The sequence below is a fragment of the Amblyraja radiata genome, chromosome 7, assembly GCF_010909765.2.
Source record: "Amblyraja radiata isolate CabotCenter1 chromosome 7, sAmbRad1.1.pri, whole genome shotgun sequence".
NCBI classification, from domain to species: Eukaryota; Metazoa; Chordata; class Chondrichthyes; order Rajiformes; family Rajidae; genus Amblyraja; species Amblyraja radiata.
In genome coordinates, this window is record NC_045962.1 from 34,138,064 (window position 1) to 34,160,654 (window position 22,591).

The following is a 22,591-nucleotide window of genomic DNA, read 5'->3' on the forward strand; positions in this document are numbered from 1 at the left end:
TATATAGACAGGTGTGTGCCTTTCCAAATCATTTCCAATCAATTTAATTTACCACTGGTGGACTCCAAGCAAGTTGTAGAAACATCTCAAGGATAATCAATGGAAACAGGATGAACCGAAGCTCAATTTTGAGTTTCATAGCAAAGCGTCTGAATAGTTATGTAAATATGATATTTCAGTTATTTATTTTTAATTACTTTGCAAAAATTCCTAAACACCTGTTTTCGCCTCTTCATTCTGGGGTATTGTGTGTAGATTTATGATTGATAAATGAATTTAATCCATTTTAAAATTAGGCTGTAACGTAACAAAATATGGAAAAAGTGAAAGGTTCCGAATATTTTCTGAATGAATAAATCATACATAACTCATACATTTTTGAAATTGCATATGAATATATCTGATGTACATGGAAAATATAACAGTTGCATGAAAGGGAGGGAGAGAAAGAGGGAGAGAAAGAGGGCGAAAAAGAGAGTGAGAGAAAGAGAGAAAGGGAAAGAGAGGGAGAGAAAGAGAGAAAGATAAAAAAGAGGGAGAGAGCGAGGGGGGAGGGGGAGGGGGAGGGGGAGGGGGAGAGGGAGGGCAGGAGGGAGAGGGGAAGGGAGAGGGAGGGAGGGAGGGAGGGAGAGAGGGAGAGAGGGAGAGATGGAGAGAGAGGGGGAGAGAGAGGGAGAGACACAGAGAGAGGGAGAGGGAGAGGGAGAGGGAGAGAGAGAGGGAGAGGGAGAGGGAGAGGGAGAGGGAGAGGGAGAGATATTATATATATATATATGAAATGTAAAGACTTAAATGACAGATAGTTACAAAGCTGGTAATCTTCAAAGCAGCAAATGACACACATAGGAGAGTACCTGCTGTCTCATCATCTTTAGATGTTCCTTTTGTTTTCGCTTTTCTTCTGCTGCCATTATTGCTGGAAAGAATATTTGCCCAGTAAATTCAGCTGGTGTAAATAAACAATCCAAAATTTGATAATTTTTTTGCAGAATATCTAACTATAATTTCCTTCAGTACTTACCTTGTTGTTTTCTAGCTTCCTTAGCCCGTTGTGCCAATGCCTGCTTTTCAAGTTTCTGCAACATCTTTAATTCTGCTGCTTTCCTTGCGTAGGCTGCATACATGTCAAAAACATTCATTAAGTAACTTTAACGTGATTATAAAATGTGGGACTATTTATTTATACATGTTTACCTTGGGCTTCCAATTTTCGCAACAATTTTACATCACAGGTCTTTTGCAAGTCTGGCCTTGCAATATTTGGAGGCCTGCCTTTGCGACGTTTCATTTTTGACTCATCTCGAGCACGTTGTTTTTCTGGATTTGGTGGGCGGCCTCGCCGCCCTTCCATTGCCTTTATTTTGATCATTATTTCCTCGTTTTTTAAACGGCACCAGTGCATACCCTGAAATAAATGCAAGACTTTCTTAAATATTGGTCTGAGTTCCACCTTTCAATGTTTAATTAAACCTCATTAAGTTCATAGATTAATTAATGCAGTATTGCACTTTTATTTTAATGATAAAATAATCTTTCATAGATTAGCTCGCCAAAGATTCAACCAAAATGGGAATAGTACCTCAACTTGACGCTGCACAGACCACAACACAAGATTCTCAAAATTGAAGTCAATTATTTCACATAATAAGCATTTTCTGTTTATGTTTCAGATTTTTATTTTAGCTCCATAATGTTTTCCACTGTCAGATAACTCCTGGCCTGGAAGATTTACAGTATATCTTTTCACATACACTGTATCACAGGCTGGATACTTTATTTAATTTAGAGTTGCTGCCTCGAGAAAAGACTTACAAATTCCCTTTCCCAATTTAAAAACATAAAGGAATCTGAGAGGCACTTAAGTCTGAATGTCCAGGTATTCAAGTTCCTGTATTTTCTCAGAAAATAGAAGAGGGAAAAGAGAATGGCCTGGGTGGCAAGCATCCTTGATAATATTTCCAGCCTTCCTGTAATGCATTGGGAAGATGGATTGAATGGAAGGAAGTGACAAGCATGTGATGGACTGGGCTGTATTCACCATTCTCTGCAGGTTCAGACAATAAAGAGTAGGACAGTTCCCATATCAAGCCAAGATGCATACCATCAGAATACTTTCAATAGCGCATCAGTAGAAGTTCAAGAGAATCCTTGTGGATATGCCAAATCTTCTCAGATACCCAAGAAAACTCATTGCACCAGTGTTTGGCAGGTGATATGGATGCCAAGGAAACTGAAGCTTCTCCAGGGCAGCTCCATTGATGAGGACAGTTCACAACCCTGCTTCCTTTGGACAACAAACAACTCTTCTGCCTTGTCTTGTTAACTTCAAAGGCCAGGTTGGTCTGACACCATGACAGAAGGTTCTCAGTCTCTTTCCAGTAGTCTCAAGAGAAAGGCATGGTGGCGCAATGGTAGAGTTGCCACCTTAAAGCACCACAGATCTGGATTCAATCCTGACTGCGGGTGCTGTTTGTATGGAGTTTGTACGTTCTCCCCGTGACCTGCGTGGATTTTCTCCAAGATTTCCATTTTCCTCCCACACTCCAAAAACGTACAGGTTTGCAGTTTAATTGGCTTGGTAAAATTGTAAATTGTCCCTCGTGTATGTAGGATAGCGTAAGTATTTTGCGGGGATCGCTGGTTGGCGCAGACTCGGAGGGCTGAAGAGCCTATTGCCATGCTGTATCTCTAAAACTAAAGAAGGTTTTGACCATTTAAACCTGAGATACGTTATATGAATTCCCACAGGCTCAGCTATTGAAGCACATTTTTATTTCTTTGAATGCAATTGAGTGCTCCATAACAAAACTGACATAGTACTAGACAAACGGAAGAAACTTCTCACACAGGTAAACTGGGATTCCTGGGCAACCTACCAAACCTGTTAAACTCAATGGCAAGGTGCTCTTTGAACAGCACATTAGATGTGTATTGTCCTGAAGATGAACTGTCATTTAAGACTGAAATCATGATGGAATACAGTAAAATTGATAATCCAGCATTGTCAGGTCTTTGATGGTACTGAACTAGCAGATTTTCCAGACCATTAGATGTTATTCCCTTCAAGATTTAGTCACTTTTCCATGTTAAGCAATAATATTATTTTGCTCGGTCCACCACAGGTACTGACCTCCCCACCATCGAAGGGACCTACAGGCAGTGCTGCCTCAAGAAGGCAAGGCAATTTTATTTATATAGCACATTTTATACACGAGGCAGACTCAAAGTGCTTCACGTAAAAACATGTCATACAATAAAATGAAATAATAAAATGATATAAAATAGAAGAACTAAAAGAAAAGAAAAGCAAAATTAAAAATGCATTATAAAAAGTGCAAAAGTTAAAAGTGCAATGTAGTTAAGATTTAGCTGAAAGCTAAAGTAAACATAAAAGTTTTCAGTCTTGTTTTAAAAGTGGTCAAAGTTGAGGCAAGTCTTAAATCTTCAGGAAGTTTATTCCAGCTATTTGTTGCATAGTAACTAAATCCTGCTTTCCCATGTTTTGTATTTACTCTGGGAATCACTAACAGATTGGTTTCAGAAGATCTTAGATCTTAGGTCTAGAAGGCTTATATAGTGGAAGCATGTCAGTGATATACTTTGGTCCTAAACCATGTAGTGATTTATAGGTGAGCAGCAGGATTTTAAAATCAATTCTCTGACATACAGGTAGCCAATGTAAGGATTTAAGAATTGGTGTAATGTGTTCAAATTTTTTGGTCTTTGTTAGAACTCTAGCAACAGCTTTCTGAACAAGCTGTAGCTGCCTGACAGTTTTTTTCAGAAGACCTGCAAGGAGACCGTTACAATAATCTAGCCTACTAGTAATAAAGGCATGTACAAGTTTTTCTAAGTCTTGAGCTGACATGAGTTCTCTTAATCTTGCTACGTTTTTGAGGTGATAGTAGGCCGATTTTGTTGCTGATTTGATGTGACTGTCGAAATTTAAATCTGAATCCATAATGACCCCAAGATTTCTGGCTTTGTTTGAAGTTTTCAGGGACAGAGAGTGAAGGTGGTGGGTTACTTTAAGCCTTTCTTTTTTAGCACCAAAAACAATTATCTCCGTTTTGTCCTTATTTAGTTGGAGAAAATTTTGGCACATCCAGTCTTTGACTTGCTCAATGCACTGGCACAGCAGATCTATGGGGCGATAGTCATTTGGTGATAGCGCTACATAGATTTGAGTGTCATCGGCATAGCAGTGGTGGTCAATATTATTATTTCGCATGATTTGCCCTAGTGGGAGCATGTAGATGTTGAATAAAGAGGGCCCTAAGATCGAACCTTGCGGGACGGTTGGTTGGTTCTGATACAAAGTCGCCAATGGAAACAAAATAGTTCCTATCTTGTAGATATGACCTGAACCAACTTAAGACTGTGCCTGAGAGCCCCACCCATTTTTCCAACCTGTCCAAAAGTATTGAGTGATCAACAGTGTCGAATGCAGCACTGAGGTCTAATAGCATTAATATTGAAACTTTGCCAGAGTCTGTGTTAAGACGGATGTCGTTTACAACTTTAATAAGGGCGGTCTCGGTGCTATGAAGAGGTCGAAATCCTGACTGGAAGTTGTCGTAGCAGCCAGTTGAAGCCAGGAAGTGATTAAGTTGCTGGAGGACAACTTTCTCAATGATTTTACTTATGAAAGATAGGTTAGATATTGGTCTATAGTTGTTAATAATAGAGGCATCTAGGCTCCGCTTTTTTAAAAGAGGTTTAATAACTGCAGTTTTCAAGGCTTTTGGGAAATTGCCTGATTGAAGAGAGCTGTTAACTATTTGCAGTATGTCTATTGCTAGGCAGTCAAAAACATTCTTAAAGAAGTTGGTAGGTAAAGCATCAAGGCAGCAGGTGGATGGCCTTAGTTGTGTCACAGTTTCCACAAGAGTTTTAGAGTCTATGACATTAAAGCATGTCATCATTGCTACGTTACCTTTGCCTAAACAGGGTGGTGATCCAACATTTTTGTTTGAAGCGGTGATATTGATGGCACGTCTATTGATGGCGGTGATATTGATGCCTTCAATTTTATCTGTATAAAATAATGCAAACTCATTGCATTTCTGCGTGGAATGGAGTTCAGGTGGTATTTGTGTTGGGGGGTTGGTCAGTCTGTCAACAGTTGCAAATAGGATTTTTGCCTTATTAGTGTTGTTGTTAATGATATTGGAGAAAAATGTTTCTCTAGCACTTTTTAAGTCTAAATTGTAGGCACGGAGGCTCTCTTTATAGATGTCATGGTGAATATGAAGTTTTGTTTTCCGCCAGATGCGCTCAGCTTTCCGGCATTCTCTTTTCTGGGCTGTTACAAAAGCAGCTTTTCTCCAGGGTGCCTTTTGCTTACCAGAAATCGTTTTAACCGTAACAGGTGCAAAGAAGGCAATTAATAACAAGATCCCACATCACCCTGGCCATATTCCTTTTCCGTAGCACCATTAGTAGGACGGAGCAGGAGCCTAAGAACTGTTACCTCCAGGTTCAAGAATGTCAGCCATTGGATTCTTGAACCACCCTGCACAACCTGAACTTCAACCAGACCTCAGCAGCGAACCACTAAAGAATTTGCACTACAATAGTTGCTCAACATACCTTGGCTTTTGCAGTGTCAAGGTCCAATTCACTTAGAAGAAATTATTAGTTATTGTACATTTATTTTTGCGTCTAATATGCCTGCCAAACTACTGTAAGTAAGAATTTAATCGTTCCACTTCACATCTGCTGCATATGACAAATAAACACTCTTGACTCAAGATCTTGTACCAATTAATGATAAGGTAATACGGAAAGGTACATGGAAATAGTTGGTCTCCAAATTCTGAGGCGGTGGCTTGTCCCAATTTTTCACCTAGAATTTTGAACTTTTACAACTGAAATGAAGAATCATAAAATGTACATCATTTATAAATATCTACATTTTGTACATGGCCTACAGGACATGTAGTTTAGCGACTGGATATGCACATCCCAAGAGGATATTTTAAGCCTCAGTATGAGGAACTACAGTACATTTGACTTGTTCCTTCTGCATGGTGTTACTGTAAGAAATGTGATCCTTGAAATAAACCTCATGTTTTACAATTACTATTCTCAAGCTAATGGGAGTCTCCATGATATTGCAACTTTGATCTGCATTGCTATTCAGAATATCTCAATTAAAACCTACATCCACATGTTTAAGTGGTTGTTGCTGCTGCATGTATGATTCTCATTTACAATTAAAAAAAGTTTTATGCCAGACTTTCAGAAAAGCAAAATTAGCAGGTTTAATTGTTTCAAGATGTATATAAAAATAACTGGTTTTATATCCATTAATATTTTTAATTAAGTCTGATGCATGTTCTATTTCCACACTAAGAAATTAAGTCTTGCTGGACTAAAATGTTACAAAGTTCCGCTCCTCCTGACCGGCTTTCCTCGGGTTGATTGACCTTAAATAATGTTCAGATGTTATTGCTCTATACAAATGAAATTTGATGATAAAAGTCGAATTTATAAATAATAAATAATCATAAAATTGCTGATGTTATTCAATTTCTCCTTCAGAAATTACATGCCAGCAAAAGTGATCCTATATTATCCAGGTTTAGCTTCCCCCACAACACTTCCTCCTTAACTGAGTCCTACTACGAGTACATAGAACTAAACACAAAGTGCTGGAGTAACTCAGCGGTTGAGCAGCTTCTACGGAGGGAATGGACAGGTGACATTTTGGGTTGGGACTCTTCTTCAGACTTAGTAGAACCAATTACCTTCTATTACCTTTTCTGACAATTTTTTTTTTCCTTTCGAGCTTCATAATCTTCTCCATCTTTTGCTCACAGCTATAACATACACCAGAGTAGCACACTCTGGCACAGTGGAAAATGTCATAAACTGGAGCTTGAACCACAGATCATCCTGGTTTAAGGTGCCTCAGTCCCTCATATGAAGTACAAAGCTATGACTGAAAAGGCCATCCAAGGCTTGCATTACCTGAGGCCCATCTCTGGCTTCATAGAAGTCACCAACACTCATTTTTGAACTGAAGCTAAAGTTGTCCCTTGTAATATCAGCTACTCCATTCCTTGTAAGGTACTGCAAAAGAGGAGATAAATACAAAGAATTATTTGAATCATATATTTTTTAAAACAGACTTTACAAATAGTTAATAAAGACCAAACCTCTGAGAATGTATTTAAAATGAATGTAACACTAGCAAGTTACATGGCAGGTAATTTTTAGAAATAAAGGATATCAATTAACATTGCAGTTTCAAACAGACCACTGCATGTTAACATTACAAGCAATTACTATAATTACTTTAAATGTTTTATCATGGGATTTTCCATCAGAAAGGATAAATCCATGACATAGTTCACAAAGGTTTATTTTTAGGATGCAAACAAAATATTTTTACCATAGCAAAATTGAAACTTGTAAAAATAGACAGTAGAACATTGCATTGGCATGTAGAAAAGCAATTCATGTTATTTATAGGCTAACTGAATTCAATTGAGATTCAACGATTTAAGATGCACCAAATACCTTTATTACTTCAGGGTACTGGCGAAGTTTTTTCCCACAAGGAGCATAATAAATCACCTCTCCCTGAAGACGGCCACTGACAGTCTTAATCCGGGTTTCTCTCTGCCACCTAATAACAGAGAAACAAATTAATTTGAAATGACAAGCGACAATCTCAAACAGCTTCACTGTTGTTTCTCACGAGCATGTTTAGGGTTTGGAACAGTAATATTTGAATACTGACCACTTCCCCCTTGCATATACTCATCACAGAACACAATTTATTTTAGCTGCAAGAAAAGAACTGGCTGGGCTATGAAATAATTACCAACAATTTCCAGTGAATTACCGTGTGATTGAACGATTCCCCTACCGCATCACTAGCCACTCAGGCAACACAGAGGAAAAAAAATCAATGCCGAGCAGCTGCAGGGAAGTCACCCAGAAAGCTCATGTATGCAAACAATGACCGCCTAGTTGAGAGAAAAGTAGGAGAAGAGCTTCCTGAGGTATCCAGGTTGAGAACATGTGTTGCTAGAAACAACCCATGCTGTGGATGATGTGTGACTTGAGGAAAATTATTACATTTGAATTTGTTTCGTCTCTCCCTGCCTCTATTTGCAATTTTCGATTCCTGTATTATTTCTGTTTACCTCATGAAATAAAGGAAGGAAATGCACAAAGATTCAAATTCTAATAAACATTCTGTACTAAAATAGCGGTTCCTTTATTTAAGGCAAAGAGAACCGTAGGAGGTAGTGATACACATAATATGATAAATTTTAATCTGCAATTTGAGAGAGAGTAGGTTAAATCAGAAGTGTCACTGTTGCAGTTGAACAAAGGGGACTATGAAGGCATGAGAGAGGAGCTGACCAAGGTCGATTGGAAAAGGATCCTAGCAGGAATGACGGTGGAACAGCAATGGCAGGAATTTCTGGGCATAATCCAGAAGATGCAGGATCATTTCATTCCAAAGAGGAAGAAAGATTCTAAGGGGAGTAAGAGGCAACTGTGGCGGACAAGGGAAGTTAGGGATGGAATAAAACTAAAAGAAAAGGTGTATCACATAGCAAAGAGTAGCGGGAAGCCAGAGGATTGAGAACAACAGAAGGTAACAAACAGGACAATATGGGGCGAAAAGATAAAGTCGAGGGTAAGCTGGTCAAGAATATAAAGAAGGATAGTAAAAGCTTCTTTAGGTATGTTAAGAGAAAAAGATTAGTAAAGGCAAATGTAGGTCCCTTGAAGTCAGAAACAGGTGAAATTATTATGGGGAACAAGGAAATGGCAGAAGAGTTGAACAGGTACTTTGGTTCTGTCTTCACTAAGGAAGACACAAACAATCTCCCAGATGTACTAGAGGACAGAGGATCTAGGGAGACAGAGGAACTGAAATAAATTTGCATTAGGAGAGAAATAGTATTGGGTAGTCTGATGGGACTGAAGGATGATAAATCCCCAGGGCCTGATGGTTTGCATCCCAAGGAGGTGGCTCTAGAAATTGTGGATGCATTGGTGATCATTTTCCAATGTTCTATAGATTCACGATCAGATCATGTGGATTGGAGGATAGCTAATGTTGTCCAACTTTTCAAGAAAGGAGCGAGAGACAATGGGGAATTATAGACCATTTTGCCTGACATCGGTGGTGGGGAAGATGCTGGAGTCAATTATTAAGAAGTAATAACAGCGCATTTGGATAGCAGTAAAAGTATTGGTCCAAATCAGCATGGAGGGGAAATCTTGCTTGACTAATCTTCTGGAATATTTTAAAGACTTGACAAGTAAAATGGATGAAGGAGAGCCAGTGTTTGTAGTGTATCTGGACTTTCAGAAAGCCTTTGATAAGGTCCCACACAGGAGACTGGTTTGCAAAATTAGAGCACATGGTATTGGGGGTAGGGTATTGACATGGAACCCAGCAGGTTGGCAGACAGGAAACAAAGAGGTGGAATAAAGAGTCCCTGTCAGAATGGCAGGCAGTGGCGAGTAGAGTGCCACAAAGCTCGGTGCTGAGGCCATAACTATTTACAATATATATTAATGATTTAGATGATGGGATTAAAAGTAACACAAGAAAATTTGCAGATGACACAAAGCTAGGTGGCAGTGTGAACTTCGAAGAGGATGCTAGGAGTTTGCTGGGTGACTTGGACAGATTGAGTGAGTGGGCAGATGCAGTATAATGTGGATACATGTGAGATTATCCACTTTGGCGGCAAGAACAAGGAGGCAGATTATTTTCTCAATGGTGTCAGATTAGGAAAAAGGGAAGTGCAACGAGACCGGAGTGGCCTTGAACACCAGTCACTGAAAGTGAACATGCAGGTACAAGAGGCAATGAAGAAAGCTAATGACATGTTGGCATTCATAGTGAGAGGATTCGAGTATGGGAGTAAAGAGGTCCTTCTGCAGTTGCACAGGGCCCTTGTGAGACCACATCTGGAGTATTGTGTGCAGCTTTGGTCTCCTAATTTGAGGAAGGATATCCTTGCTATTGAGGCAGTGCAGCGTCGGTTCACAAGGTTAATCCCCGGGATGGCGGGACTGTCATATGAGGAAAGATTGGAAAGGCTGGACTTGTATTTACTGGAATCTAAAGGATAAGAGGGGATCTTATAGAAACGTATAAAATTATAAAAGGTTTGGACAAGCTAGATGCAGGAAATAATTTCCCAATGTTGGGGAAGTCCAGAACCAAGGGCCACAGTCTAAGAATAAAGGGGAGGCCATTTAAAAGCGATGATGAGGGAAAAAAATTTCACCCAGAGAGTTGTGAATTTGTGGAATTCTCTGCCACAAAAGGCAGTAGAGGCCAATTCACTGGATGAATTTAAAAGAGTGTTAGATAGAGCTCTGGGGGCTAGCGGAATCAAGGGATATGGGGAGAAGGCAGGCACGGGGTACTGATTGTGGATGGTCAGCCATGATCACAATTAATCTGGCTCGAAGGGCAACATTTTCTGCACCTATTTTCTATGTCTCATGTTTCTAAAATGGGTTTGAGCATCTTTTAATTTCACTTGTGCATGTCAGAACAAATGCATTATGAATCATTCTGCTATTAGGTAACTGAAACACCCGGTTAGGAAAGCAGCCCAGCATTATTTCTTACAATCTATGGTGCGCATTCATTTAAGGAAATACTTACTGATCTCTATGCACTAAAGTGAGGAAACAGGAAGCAGAACACTACAGGCCAGAGAGCTGAAAATTTGTAATTTTGAAAATACATGGAAACCATTATGTAAGTAGAGACAGAACATATAGCAAATAATAAAATAATTATGAAAAGTTAACAAAGTTCTACAAAAGGGAAGCAATGTTTGATAAATTTATGAAAGGTATTTGGGGATGGAACACGCAGGGATAAAAGGGCCCCAATTGTTTGAGTTTCTGAAAGTCATTCAATAAGATAGCACAAAAGAAAAGATACTGCACAAAGCATGTGATCATGGGGATCGAGGTAATATTTTAGCATGGTTGCAGAAATGACCAACTAACAGAAAATATCGGGTAAATGGGTTATTTTTCAAAAACACGCAAGAAAGTACAGATGCTGGAATCTGGAGCAAAAAGAAATGTTGGAGGAACCCAGCAGGTCTGGCTATGGACAGGCGATGCTTCGGGTCAGACCCCTTCATCAGATTGAATACTGTAAGGGAAGAAAGCTGGAAAAGAGATGTGGGGCAGGGCAAAGTCTGGCAAGTGATCAGTGGATACAAGAGTGGGTTTGATTGGCCGATGGGTGGAGTCAGTGACAAAGACTAGAGGTGAAAAGGAAGCAAAAGGGTGTCACTTAGGGGAGAAACCAAGTGAAATATACAGCTGGATTGGGGGATGTGTGTGCAAGGGGACAGGGGAGAGGAAATTGGGACCCTGGATGGGAAATGAGTGTACAACAGAGGGGAAAAGAGCAGGGTGACTGGAGGATGTGGGAGGTGCTGAGAGAAATTGAAACACACTGAGGTGGGGGTGAAGGGTAAGGGAAAGAAAGAAGAAATGTTACTTGGAGAATTCTATGTTATGGAAAGATAGTGGATCACAATGTTGATTACAATAGCTACCATCTGGCAACAAATTATGTCTTTTTGTTCCAAAAGCATAAATCCTGAAAGCAAAGAGAGGCTATTCACCCTATTACATCACTACAAGCACTATGAAGGCCTATCGCCTTTCCCTTGTCAATAGCAGAAACAGGACTTTTGGCCCATATCTAGCCAATTGTATACTTATCTGCACGTTTCCATAACACTGTTCAATGCTTCGACTACTTATCAACAACTTTTTCAAAGCAATGCAAAAGTCAGCATCTTTCCCAGATTCTGCTTAGCTTTTAAATGTCATATCACAATTTTTAGAAAATAAATCCCTTAGCTATCTTCCTTCTTTATTAGTTCAATGGGCTTTGAGGTTTTACCTAATTTACATCTTCAAAACTTTCTGTACGCCAATAAATTATTACAAAATTATGCATTTCTATCATTGCCACATAATTATAGTCAATTACTTCTGGGATCATCTTACAACGTCATTCTATGAACCTGCTTGATATCATAATTCACCCAAACTAGTGGTAGTATTCTACAGTATATTGTGGTTTTATTCTATATTTTATTCATATTTTCACCCTATTTGCCATTTTAAAGTATTCATATACATGAAGTCCCACCCATGTTGTACTGCTACACCTTTGAAAATATTAACATTTCCACTCCAAACATATTGTGTCACATCATGCTCAATCCAACCTATGGCCTGTGTCAAAACACCTTATCCACTCTTTCTAAATGCCCATGATTATATATATAAGGCATATAGATATGCAGGGAATATACATTAGGTGTAGGTTAATTAAGTGATGGTCTTTGCATCATGTTCAGCACAGACATCGTGAGCCGAAGGGCCTGTTTTTGTGCCGTACTGTTCTGTGTGTTCTATAACCAGTCCCTCAGTTGAATACATTATGAACCACTGGATTCGGTGCTGAGCCAAGCAACAAAACAGTGGGGCAGATTGTCTCCATCTGCCCTCTGACACTTTCGACATTTCTGAGCAGTGCATGTGTGTGTAATTCCTTCTCCGTGGATTGTCACCTTGTTGTGGTGGAGCGGCTTGTGTGGTCCTAAGATCTTGAGAGCGATGCCGTCTTGAGCTATGCTCCTGGTAGGGCCACCAATGGTGGTAAGGTCGAGGGGGAGTTCCCTGACAAAGAGCAATCCAACCAAGACCTCAATGGTGCAACAGGCGGAGGATGATGGCTGACTTTGGTGGAGCGTCATAACAGCTGGGTAGGCGGATGAAGGCTTCTATGGCTGCACCATAAAAGGGTCTCTGGACGTCTTGTACTCCATGCCACTGGATCCTGACCCAGATCTGTCAAGGACAGTTGGGTGGCTGTCTGTGCACCAGTCTCACCATGTTAAACAAAGTCATGCACAGGCGTCCTCCATATAGGGAATCCACCCTAACACCCCGGATTAAGTCCTATGGTGACCAGCAAGTGACGACGGGGGCAGGATTGTGAGATCTGGAAGACCCTAGTCATGAGCTGGCACATCAGGCAGTGGGTGCTAGATTCAGTCACTGGACTCGTGAATGAGGCAGAAGAGCCCTTCGGCAGCTGCACCCACGATTGAGCAGTCCTCCAAACTTCACCTCCCTGGGACCGTAAAGCCAATCATCTCATTTTACCCTGCACTGATGCCTAACTTCTCTAATTTCCCGACCTCTAATTTTTTCCTGTTCTTCAAAGTGTTTCTAGTTTTGGCACTGTTCGGCACAAACATTGTGGGCCGAATGGCCTATTCTTGTTCTACTGTTCTAGGTTCTAGTTTTTGCTGGTTCATTTTCCTGCTTTCGTCAATACAAAAGCTAGAAAACTGAAATAAAAACAGAAAATGCAGGAGCCATCTGAGGAGGGAGATATAAGATTAACATTTCAGATCAATATCCTTTCAAGGACATTGATCTGAGGTCTTAGCTCAATTGCATCCATACAGGCAGCCAGAGCTATAAAATATCCTCTCTGTTTTTAACAATTTTTTGGGTTCGAAAATCTACTAAAAAGATTACATGCTGGGAAGATTAAAGTTAAGCGTCACAGGCAAAATATCACATGTGAAGATTTATGGGTGAATCTTAACAATCAGTAACCGCAATGAAAGAAACATCTCCTGCATCTGACAAATTGGAGTATTGATAGAAAACGGCGAGGTGGCCAGAAATGCAGTAGTTTAGTTTAATTTAGAGATATAGTGCAGAAATAGGCCCTTCAGCCCAATGAGTCCGTGTTGACCAGAGATCCCTGTATGCTAGCATTATACTAGGGACAATTTACAATTTTTACCGAAGCCAAATGAACCTACAAACCACTACATCTTTGGAGTGTGGGTGAAAACCAGAGCGCTCGGGGAAAACCCACGCGGTCACGGGGAGAACGTACAAACTCCCTACAGACAGCACCCATGGTCAGGATCGAACCTGAGTCTCTCACTTTAAGGCAGCAATTCTACCACTGCACCACTGTACCACCCTCTAGTAGCAAAGTAGAGCAACAATTATCACCCTGAAGGAATGTTCTAGACTTAAATCTATTACACAGTGGTTCAGAATGGGCAACAAGCCATACTGATTTGAACATAAAGGATTGCAGTAAGACAGTGGAGGAAAATAATTCAATTTATATAACATCTTTCATGTTCTCAATAAATCCCAAAGTGCTTTCCAACAACTCTTTGGCTCTTCAAATTATATAGCATTGAACTGGACAAAAATATCTGGTCAGCCAATCCTAGGAATAAATCTTTTACAAATGATGTAATCTTTCCTCTGTTTCACTACAGTAAGAATCCATGTCAGGAATACCACTTTCCACTGCTAATAAAGAACATCACATCAAAACATTCTCCCAAATGACTTTGTCTTTTAAATTGACATGACTTGTCCTACAAGACTGGATGGAACAGCGTACTTTAAGTATTCAACTGGAATATAACATATAATCTACAAGGTATTAAACATGAAGCAATTACCCATATTCCAAAGGGATACGCAGCTCTCTTTCATCTGTGACTCTTCTTCTTTTACCTGAACCTGCAAAAAGGAAAATCACGGTTATGGGCCTGTCCCACTTAGGCGACTTTTTAGGCGACTGCAGGAGACTATGCAGTCGCCACATGTTCGCGGGTGGTTGCCAGGGAGTCACCTTCATGGTCGTGAGGAGTTCCCGCATTCTGGGAACTAGTCTCGGCCTCATTATGGTCGCCGTGAATTTTTCAACATGGTTTCAAAATTAGCGGCGACTAGAATGAAGCCGCCATGGAGAGTAGCGAGAATTCTCGAGCCGTAGGTGCGTCGCCAGGAGGTCCCAATGGGTTGCCTCTCGTAGGTTGTAGCCGGTGCTGACAGGTGAATTTCATTGGCTCATTGGGAAACAAAAAGGTAAGCAGTAGTTTTCAGAACCAAGGATAACCGACCGGTAATGTTAAATGTCCGCCGAGCTTCATAGCCGTGTATCTCTGGCTTCTTAAAAGTGTCACCACTCCTTCTTCCCACTTCTCCCCCCCTCTTTTAAAGGACTTACCGTACACTGTGCTTTAGCCATCTTTTTACAGCGCCAACCTTCCTATTCATCGTTACAGCGTAAACCTTCCTGTTCATCGTGTGTCTGTTTCACCTTGGCTTTGCACTGTGAGAATTTTTTAGAAAGCGCTCCCCCCGCTTGCCCTGTCCCCGCCTGCATAACGGGCTGGTGAAGGAAGCAATGTGTTTGTGTGTGTGTGTTCCACTTTGACAGTCGCCATTCCAGTTGCCGGTTTTTCAGGCGACTGCCGGCAACATGACAGTCGCCGGCAGTACGCTGAAAAATCGCCTAAGTGGGACAGGCCCCTTACTATTTTTTTTAAAGTATCAGAGTTAACAAAGTCAAATATTTGCATTACCAGTATGCAGTCACATAGTATGAAATATAAATATTGAAGGACATTATGAAATGTTGTTACTATTGTAAATTTCTTCTGGATTTCAATTTGTTTAACTTCTAAGAGTTTCATCTGATTTTAGGGTAGAGGCATAGATATGGTAAATAGTCAGATCTGTTTTCCTAGGATGGGAGTGACCAACACTAGAACTGTCCAACATCATAGCTATAAGTTTAGAGGGGGAAATTTTAATGGAGATGTGCGGGGCAGTTTTCTTTTGCATAGAGCCTGGCAGGGGCCTGGAAAACACTGCCGGGGTGGTGCCGGAGGCAGATACGAAAGTGGCATTTAAGAGGCTTGTAGATAGGCACATGGAAATGCAGTGAATAGAGAGATATAGATCATGTACAGGCAGATATGATCAGCAACTTTTCATTGTGTTTGGCACAAACATTGTGGGCAGAGGGACCGTTCCGGTGCTGACATCCATTACAATTCCTTAATCAATCATGACAGTTAGCTCAGAAAAAAAGACTAATCTGGTTGGTGAAATATGAAATACTTTTAACAATTCTGTGCTGGCTCACCTTTAATCAAATCAAGTTCTCCAGCACTTGCTGTCTTTTTCTGTGAATAATGTTTTAAAACTTATTCTACAACCTAGGTTCAACTGAATAGGAAGAGCAAGCACTCCCCGAAAAAACTTTGCATCACCTTAATCTCCTTGTCCATTCTTCCAGCAGTTTTTCCTGATCATCCGTCAGCAATTAAAATGATGCTGTTAACGGTCGGGATAAGGATGCAGTCTTGCCAATTAACATCACATTGGTAATAGAAAGCAGGCCCCACAAGACCACCATCCAATTCTGAATTTAGAAGCCCGGCCTTCCACATCAAATTTAGAATGGGGTGAGGTCAAATTTTTGAAAATGTCAGAAGGGTTGGAGAGACTGCTCCTACACACATGCATGCGCACGCATGCACACAACCATGCACACACATTGTAAACTAGACGTCTGACCACCGCGCTTAGTTGCGCTACCACAGGATCTTCCCATGTCCTAAGCTCTAGAGTTCTCAAACTCTAAAATTCTCTTTCATCCTCTCGAGCATTCCTTTCAATTTATCTTCAAACAAGTATGAGCCCTAATAACATGTTATACTTAATGTTACACTAGATTTGTATAACTCATTTGACATGAGAATAACTTATGTTATACTGGATTTGTATAACTCATGATATACTTAATGATATGCTAGATATATTGACAACCTCCTTGTGAAGTGGCTTTAAAAAAAAAAAGAACATTAATGGTGCTATCCAAATGCAATAAACATATTCCAGGAAGAAACTGCTGTCTTGAGGAAAAGTGGAAAGGAAACTAGCAGGTAGATGAGATGGGAAAGAAAGTAAATGTTACCAGATGGTGTCGATGGCCCGTATGAAGATGACGGAGTCCCTCTGTAAGTGTGTGATGTAGATCCTGAGGGCAATGAACTAGATGACGACCTTGAATTTTTCACTACACCGGGATCACAGGTCGTAGAGTGGGCTGACTGACAAGAAGCAGTATGACTAGCTTTGTGGAATTTACGAGGAATGTCATCTTCATTTTCCGTTTCAGGATCATCATCTTCCTTAATGTCATTGTCGGATCCATCCGTTTCCGTATCTGTGTCACTGTCGACCTCTAATTGATAGAAAAAAATTGATAGACATTATTAAACATTCCATGAATCACGTGCAGCTGTACCAAATCTGAAGTTATTTCTCATGTCACTGGTCATAAATATTGCTAAGTTAATTTGAAGTTATAACTTAATCACTTTTATCACTGTAAATCCATTACATAGAAATCTTATTTGCATTTCTGGTCAATATATTGTTAATACACATATGTGTAATTGTGCACCTAATACCTTCACATTTTCTATGCATTGCAGTTGTACAGCATACATGTTCTTGCTCATAAGACTATTAAAGATACATTTCCGTGCAAAAAGTGAGTTGCTACAAATTTCACTGATTTTGTGGTGTAAATTTGATATAATGATCATAGACAATAGACAATAAACAATAGGTGCAGGGGTAGGCCATTCATGGCTGATCCAAGTAGTAATAATTATTTGTAAAGTTATGCAAGAATTATAAACAAGGAGCTGGAAAGAGCTGTTTTGCTAGCTTTAACGTCACTTTGGCTACATTATGGGTCACCATAGCAACATTTGTGAAAGTGGCATAGAGATCTTTAGTTGTGAGGTTCACAGAATTACAGTGTCAGGTTTCCCAATGTAATGCTGTACTGAAGTTATTGGTTTCAACACTTTGTTCGTTATCAACATAATATAAGTTCTCACTGCTATTGGAACATAGCTGATTGCAGTCGGCACATACTATTAATTGTGTCTCGACCCAAAACGTCACCCAATTCTTCTATCCAGAGATGCTGCCTGTCCCGCTGAGTTACTACAGCATTTTGTGTCCATCTTCAGTGTAAACCAGCATCTGCAGTTCCTTTCTACACTATTAAAGGATGCACAGCAATACAAGTAATGAGGGCGTGTTAGTGCTGAATGATAAAACAATGTAATGAATGGGAGTAGGGTGCAACAGTGTTCCCCACAGGGTCAAAAGGTAATCGACAGTCAAGAGAATAGTCCTTGATCATGGGAGCCAAGGGGACCTCCAGGATTATAGCCAGGTCTATAGCAGAAGGTTGCCGGAGAGATCTTGGTCAAAGCAATCTGTGAATGCTTGCATTTGGGGAAAGGTGAAAAATGCTCACTCTCCATGGTTCTGGTGGTATGCAAGTCCTCTTGATTATCAATTTTGGGTGACTTAACAATGCAGCAATGGGCAACAAATTATGAAATGTGGCAGCCTGGAATGATTCCGAGGCTCAAAAGCTGAGAGTAACATTTGTCCTATTGTCCATGGAGCCAACAAAGCTTACCATAAGCGAGTTTGAACAAAGTATAGTCTGAATGTTGGCCCTCAATATCGTAAAGCTTCCAAGAAAGATTGGATTCTTGTCCCTGACTTAGCAACTGTTATTTTTCCAGCACAGTGAGGTTGAAAATCTTACTATTCGTGAACTGCACGTTTCACTGCTGTTGACAGATGCCAGTTACACATAAAAATAAATAATAGAGAAATGAAAAACATGCCACATTGTCTGGTCGAATTTTCCAATTTGTGCGAAGATGTTTAGAAATGTGCACAAAATTATTTAATTCCAGGTTACATCCATTTTCAACCATAGACTGCTTTTTTGAGTTCTCAAACAAAGTTCTAGAAATCAGTTTAAAAAAAGTTCAGTACAATGCATATACTGAAGAATGAAAAACCAATAGAAGCACAAAAATCTGCAGATGCTGGAATCTTGACCTAAACAAAGTGCTGGAGGAACTCAGTGGAGCTGGCAGCATCTGTGGAGGAAATGGAGAGGCAATGTGTTGGGTCGGGACCATTCTCTTTTGTTAATCATAGCAAAATTGATTACAACCAATTACTTCTCAGGTTGCAAATATTTATTTATATTGGCAAAAGGTATTTGTAAGCAGAGGTTAATTGGTCTCACTTTATGCAGATGAGAAACCATCTTAGTCATTCAAACTGGTTGGAATCAAAAAAGTCCTGTGAATTTTCTTTTAACAGGTCGCTATGTTTTAAAGGGAGATTTAAGACGTGATTCAATTATAGAGCCTTGAGCAAACAAATCGGTAGAAAGGAACTATAATTGGAGGGTTTTATTTAAATGTTTCTGCTCAGTACTGAGAATTCTGGTTATTTTAGTTAAGAATTTGTGCTAAAAAAAATCTGCTGCTTTCACATTGCTATTCCTGTATAGTTTTCATGTTAGATAAAACAATTAAAATTGAAAATTCTTTGTTCTTCTGAAGATTAAATTATCATACCAACAAGCAAAATGCATCATTAAACTAGAGTGACAACATCATGATTCTCTCCGTTTTGTGCTATATCCAAGAGCCAACAATGGTCTTTGTAAGATATTTTTGTTCTTCTCAACAGGAACAGATTCACGTTGGGCAGGTAATGATCTTAAGAGCCATGCAGTAGCTGAAAATGAACTAGCATGATTGACATGCATTGAGCTTAAGCAAAAACTATTTGTCACTTTAGCATTATTTATGACCAGTTACTAGACGGGAGCCTTTCCTCAGAAAGGAATTGAAGTCAGACCATCAGGCATGGCAAAAGAAAGTATTGAAACAAAATGTTTATCCCACAAAAATGTGTTGGGAATAAAGAAATAAAGGAAAACAATATTAACCACAATTTTACTTTTTAATACAATAAATAATAAGATAATTCATTAATCCATATAAATCTATTTTATTGGGTGTCAGATGGCAATGTAAAGTAAATAAACCAATGAAGCATTAAATGCTGCTTAATACTGTGCAATAAATGCTCCACAACAAACCAAGAAAATCTTGAATATTGTGGGTCCATAGTAACACTGCACTGACATGTTTGCCAACTTAAAATATTCTATAAATTGCACACTAACAGTTATGAAGATAATACACAGTGATGAAGAGATTATAATGATTCAACTGGATAATGAGGAATTAAAAGTTCTGTCAGAACCCACTTTTAAAATTTGATACCTTTGAAACAATATATAAATGAAATATTCATGTGGGAAAATATTGAATTTGTCTGATTTTAAATGTTGGGCAAGGCTGTTGGGCAAAAATCATCTCAGAGACATAAGTTGGGAAATGATAAACCAAAATCATGTTTTATACTCCACTGGTTTCCTTTTGCAATAATTTCAAGGCGCAAGAAGATAAGCAGAGTATTGTCCATTTTAGAACACAGAACCATACAGCACAGGAACAGGTGCTTCAGCCCACAATATCTATGCCAAACATGATACCAATGTCAACACTTATCTGCATGCACATGATCCACATCCCTCCATGCCTAACATGCCTATACAAAGTCTCTTCAATGCCACTATCGCACCTACCTCCACCACCAGCAATGCGCTCCAGGCACTCTGTGTAAAATAAAAACCTTTTCCAGTCATCTCTTTTAAACTTTGCCCCTCTCTGCTTAAAGATATGCCCTCTGGTACTATATTTGATATTTCTATCCTGGGAAAAAGATTCTGACTGTTTAACCTATCTATGCCTCTCATAATTTTATATACTTCATTTCGCACTAACAAACAATATAACACCTACATTTTGTTGAAAACCTCAATTTAATTTAATAAAAGCCTTAAAACTCTAACCTGATTGACTGTCATTAGAATCATCTTCATCATCATCATCATCATCATCATCATCATCATCATCTTCATCATCATCATCATCATCATCATCATCATCATCATCATCATCATCGTCGTCTGACTCATCAGAATCCTTGCTACTTGGGACATCTGAACCATTTCCTCTGAACCGCTCGGCCAAAGACTTGGAAGAATGATGCTGCTGTTGCTGTTGAATAGGTGCAATGATCTTAATGCTCACTGATTTGTCATGAGCTGAACTCTGGGATAGTACAGGAGAGGTAGAATGTCGAACTGGTGTCACGTGATTGCTAGAATGATTCTTTAAATTAGTACCCAGTAGAATTGGTGAAAAGGGTACACTGCTACCAGAGTTTGTAATTTTATCAGTATTCTTAATTTGGATTCTAGATTTGGTCGTAAGTGCCAATGGGGCTTCCTGAATGACACTCTGAATTACTCCGTTAGGTTGCTGCTGCACAAGTGCACTTGTTATCGAAGGGCTTGATTGGTTACCATCAACTGGAGGCAGCTTCTGGTGTGCTGGTGAACTAGCAGCAGATTTTGGACTAGACAAAGGGGTCTGGAAGCTCTTGTTACCACCAGCTGCTGCCTTCTTCTGGGCCTTGTACTGCTCTTGCTGTTTCTTTAATTGTGCTGGAAATGACTGTTTAAATAGCTCCTGTAAATAAAACAGAATATTGAATTAATAACCAGGAATGCAATGACCAATAGAATAAAGGCAATATAAATCAAAGGCAAATTTTGCTCACGCCAGTACAACGTTTCTGGCCAAAAGTACAATTTTCTTCAGGATACCCTGTAAAAGCATATGCAACAGATCTCAAATATATCCATCATATTAAATCCATACCACTAAAAGGCAAAAAGTAAAATCCTAAATCTCAATAGTTAGTCACAGATTAACAAAGGCTGAGTAAAACAATACACATCTCCAGATATAGACACAAAGTGCTGGAGTAACTCGGCAGGTCAGACAGCATCTCTGGAGGACCTGGATAGGTAACTTCCTGATCCGCTGAGTCGCTCCAACTCTTTGTGTCTTTTTTGTAAACCAGCATCTGCAGTTCCTTGCGTCTACATCTCCAGATACCTATCTGCGGTTCACAGCCCACACATGCACATTAACACTTGGAGACAGCCTGAAAGGAGGAAAACGGGGCAGAGAATCTATCTAAATTATTACAGCAGTTCTTGCAGCCAACCACCATTCGATCCCACCCACATTTTGTGAAGTCTGACCATCAGGCTGCATTTCTGCTACAAGTAGAAACTGAATCAGGAAGACGAGTACAGAAAGTCAGACGGTTACGGTCTCAAGAAGCAGACGAGTTCCTGCGTGACTGCTTTGAGTTGATGGGCTGGTCCACGTTCAGGGACTCGGCTGTCAACCTGAACGAGCTTACCATTGCCGTCACAGATTTGATCAATAAGTGTGCAGAGGACTGCGTGCCAAAGTTGTCAATTTGAGTATTCTACAAACAGAAACCATGGATGAACCTTGAGATCCAAACCCTAGTGAAGACCCAGTCTGAGAAGTTCAAATCAAGTGATCACGACCACATAAGAAATCTAGGTACAATCTTCGCAAAGCCATCAGGGACGCCAAGAGACAATTCCAGATCAATCTAGATTCCCACACTACGTACACAGACACCCATCAACTGTGGCGAGGCTTGGATGCTCTAAGAGGTTAACAGCGGAGCCAGGCGGAATCGCTGGCTAAAACGTGTACCTACCCAATGAGCTCTAAATAATGTACTCTACGCTCATTTTGAACAGAAAGTCAGTGGGATTACATCAACCGTCCTGACAGCTCCAGATGCGCCGGTACTTATGCACTGACTCACGTCAGATCAGCCTTCCTGATAG

The 22,591-nt window shown here is 39.9% G+C and overlaps 1 protein-coding gene across 13 annotated transcripts in view; it reads right to left on the reverse strand.

Annotated features, from left to right (window-relative positions):
* baz2b (bromodomain adjacent to zinc finger domain 2B) overlaps window positions 1–22,591 on the reverse strand; it is a 233,331-nt gene that overhangs the window by 69,720 nt on the left and 141,020 nt on the right. For all 13 annotated transcript variants that reach the window (XR_004412578.1, XM_033024116.1, XM_033024114.1 and 10 more), the window contains 8 exons: window positions 20,699–21,380; window positions 16,853–17,122; window positions 14,544–14,604; window positions 7,528–7,636; window positions 6,976–7,077; window positions 1,195–1,405; window positions 1,022–1,114; window positions 855–916 (listed from right to left, as the gene is read on the reverse strand). Coding sequence is in view for 12 of the 13 variants with exons in the window: in XM_033024116.1 (XP_032880007.1) it covers window positions 855–916; window positions 1,022–1,114; window positions 1,195–1,405; window positions 6,976–7,077; window positions 7,528–7,636; window positions 14,544–14,604; window positions 16,853–17,122; window positions 20,699–21,380 (1,590 nt within the window). In the remaining variant the exon portion in view is untranslated. The remainder of the gene's footprint in view (window positions 1–854; window positions 917–1,021; window positions 1,115–1,194; window positions 1,406–6,975; window positions 7,078–7,527; window positions 7,637–14,543; window positions 14,605–16,852; window positions 17,123–20,698; window positions 21,381–22,591) is intronic.